At 50.4% G+C, this 2,500-nt stretch overlaps 1 protein-coding gene across 3 annotated transcripts in view; it reads right to left on the reverse strand.

Moving 5' to 3' along the window:
- LOC119581107 (adapter molecule Crk-like) overlaps positions 1-2,500 on the reverse strand; it is a 97,314-nt gene that overhangs the window by 24,444 nt on the left and 70,370 nt on the right. Inside the window, exon 1 of one of the 3 annotated variants that reach the window (XM_037929440.1) lies at positions 773-1,422. The exons of the other annotated variants lie outside the window; for them this stretch is intronic. Within the exon in view, the coding sequence (XP_037785368.1) occupies positions 773-819 (47 nt within the window). The 5' untranslated portion in view covers positions 820-1,422. Of the gene's footprint in view, positions 1-772; positions 1,423-2,500 lie in introns of those variants that run through there. 3 annotated transcript variants of the gene reach the window in all.

The raw sequence follows: 2,500 nt of genomic DNA on the forward strand, positions 1-2,500 counted from the left end.
ACAGAGCGACGAATGATGCCGACAGATAGAATGGCAAATGAAGAGAACGGTAGGAGGGATGGAGGGAAAAGGGAAGACGAGGAGAGGCATGCATGCAAAGGGCGTGAATCAGCCCGCTCCAACTAGCTCAGCTAAAAACCTATGCTTAGAAATCAATTTATACCAGTCGCATTAAAGCACACAAAAATGTTTGCTGCTTGGCATTTTAAAATTGGAAAAAAAGAAAGAAAAAAAATGTTTATATAATATATATATATATATATATATATATATATATATATATATATATATATATATATATATATAATCTCACAAATTGACATCTACAAAACAATGTCCTGAAATATATGTCCCCGACAAGCCATATAATTTTTACTAGTGAAGGGAGGGAAGATGGGAGAGAGAGAGGAGTGAGGAGAGTACGAGGGAAAGAGGAGAGAGGAGAGGAGAGAGGGAGGAGGGAGAGAGGAGGGGAGAGAGGAGAGAGGGAGGAGGGAGAGAGGAGAGAGAGAGGAGAGGAGGGAGGGGAGGGGAGGGGAGGGGAGGGGAGGGGAGAGAGGGGAGAGATTGAGGGACAGGGAGAAGAGAGATTGAGGGAGAGGAGGGAGAAGGAGAGGAAGAGAGAGGGAGAGGAGGGAGAAGGAGAGGGAGAGAGAAAAAAAAAAAGATAAAGAGAGAGAAAGGTAAAATAAAAACAAAACGCAAATACAACAAACATACAAGAAACGGCACAGAGCCTCTTCACTCCTCCACCGATTTCGAAGACACTCACCGTTCGCCGTTGAAAAAGCTCTTCCGCTCCGGCATGGCTGCAGGCATCGGGGCGAAGAGAAAGACCCGCTTTTTCTCTAGTCACACAAACACTGCAAAGTCCCGCCCACGCGCCCTTGCAACGCCCCGTCCGCGGAACACACCCGCACTGCCCCTCCGCGTGTCGTCCTCACCGAAAGGAATGCGAGGAATCCCCTGATCACTCGAGGCACGCGACGCCGAGGACGACCTTGAGGCGACGCTGAGCAGATCCTCGCAGTTCCGCGTTCCGTATACCTTCCTTTCTTTCTATCCCCGCAGAACACTATCTATTATTCATCTATCATCAGTATCACTGCATCCGCGTCTGAATGGGTGGCCTCAGGGGTGGGGAGGGCTCGCTATCTAGTCCTCCCCGATTTTCAAATTCTCGATCTTTCTACAGGATCCAAGTTCATGCAGTTTCCATAGAAAAAGAGAAAAAAAACATACATGCACAAAAACGAATCCGTCTAGGTCTCGGCGAGATAAGGGATTGGTAATTCCGGAGGCAAGACAATTCTAGAACTCTTCGAAGAGGAACGGGCGGGCGGCGAACAGACAAGACAGACAGACGGTCAGACAGAGCGCGGGCGGGCGTTCGTATGGCAGGCGTCCACAACCGAGACTGCCGCCCGCGCCTCCACCGCCGCCTCTCCACAATCACCCGCCCTCAGGAGTGGAGGGGCGGAGGCACGGGCGGACCTCCCCTACACACTTGACTAACTGGCCTTAACAACTCCGACCGCCAACCCCAACCACCTGTGCTCTGCTCACTTCAAAAGGGTTATTTTTATGTTTTTACACACACACACACACACACACACACACACACACACACACACACACACACACACACACACACACACACAGAATGCAAATGATAAAAAAACGAGATGAAAGATGACGAGAAACTGGCTATAATTCTCACTCACTCTCTCTCTCCCCCCCCCCCCCCCCCCCCCCCCACTCACTAACCCACACCTCCCCCTCCTCTCTCCTCTCTCTCCTCTCTCTCTCTGCCTCCCTCTCTCTCTCTCTCTCTCTCCCTCTCTTCGTCTCTCTCTCTCTCTCTCTCTCCTCTCTCTCCCTCTCTTCCTCTCTCTCTCCCTCTCTCTCTCCCTCTCCCTCCCTCTCTCTCTCTCTCTCTCTTCTCTCCTCTCTCCTCTCTCTTCTCCTCTCCTCCCTGTAGAGACGCCCTTGCACTGCCAATGGCGAGCCTAAAAATAACGCCTGTGACGCAAGACCTATGACAAATGACAGCCCGGATTGAAACCCGGCGACACTGCTCATGTTGAAGCTGACGTCGGCCTCTTCCGCTTGCATTCGATACAAGCGGGAGGAAACTCATTAGCAGACAGACATGCGCACTAATAACGCCAGACACTTGCATGAATCTCTCTCTCTCTCTCTCTCTCTCTCTCTCTCTCTCTCTCTCTCTCTCACTCTTCTTTCTTTCTTTCTCTCCTCTCTCTCTCTCTTTCTCCCTCTCCTCCTCTCTCTCTCTCTTTCTCCCTCTCTCCCTCTCCTTCTCCCTCTTCCTCCTCCTCTCATAAAGGAAAACCCGTACTGTCATCATACCGAAACCAACACCACCTACAGTCCATCTCATAAACACTACATTCCTTATGACACTCAAGATCTCTCACTCACTACCAACCTCATGAGCCTTCACCACTTCTCGGGCATAAGACGGTGAACACCTCTCAAG

The sequence above is a fragment of the Penaeus monodon genome, chromosome 14, assembly GCF_015228065.2.
Source record: "Penaeus monodon isolate SGIC_2016 chromosome 14, NSTDA_Pmon_1, whole genome shotgun sequence".
In the NCBI taxonomy this organism is placed as follows: Eukaryota; Metazoa; Arthropoda; class Malacostraca; order Decapoda; family Penaeidae; genus Penaeus; species Penaeus monodon.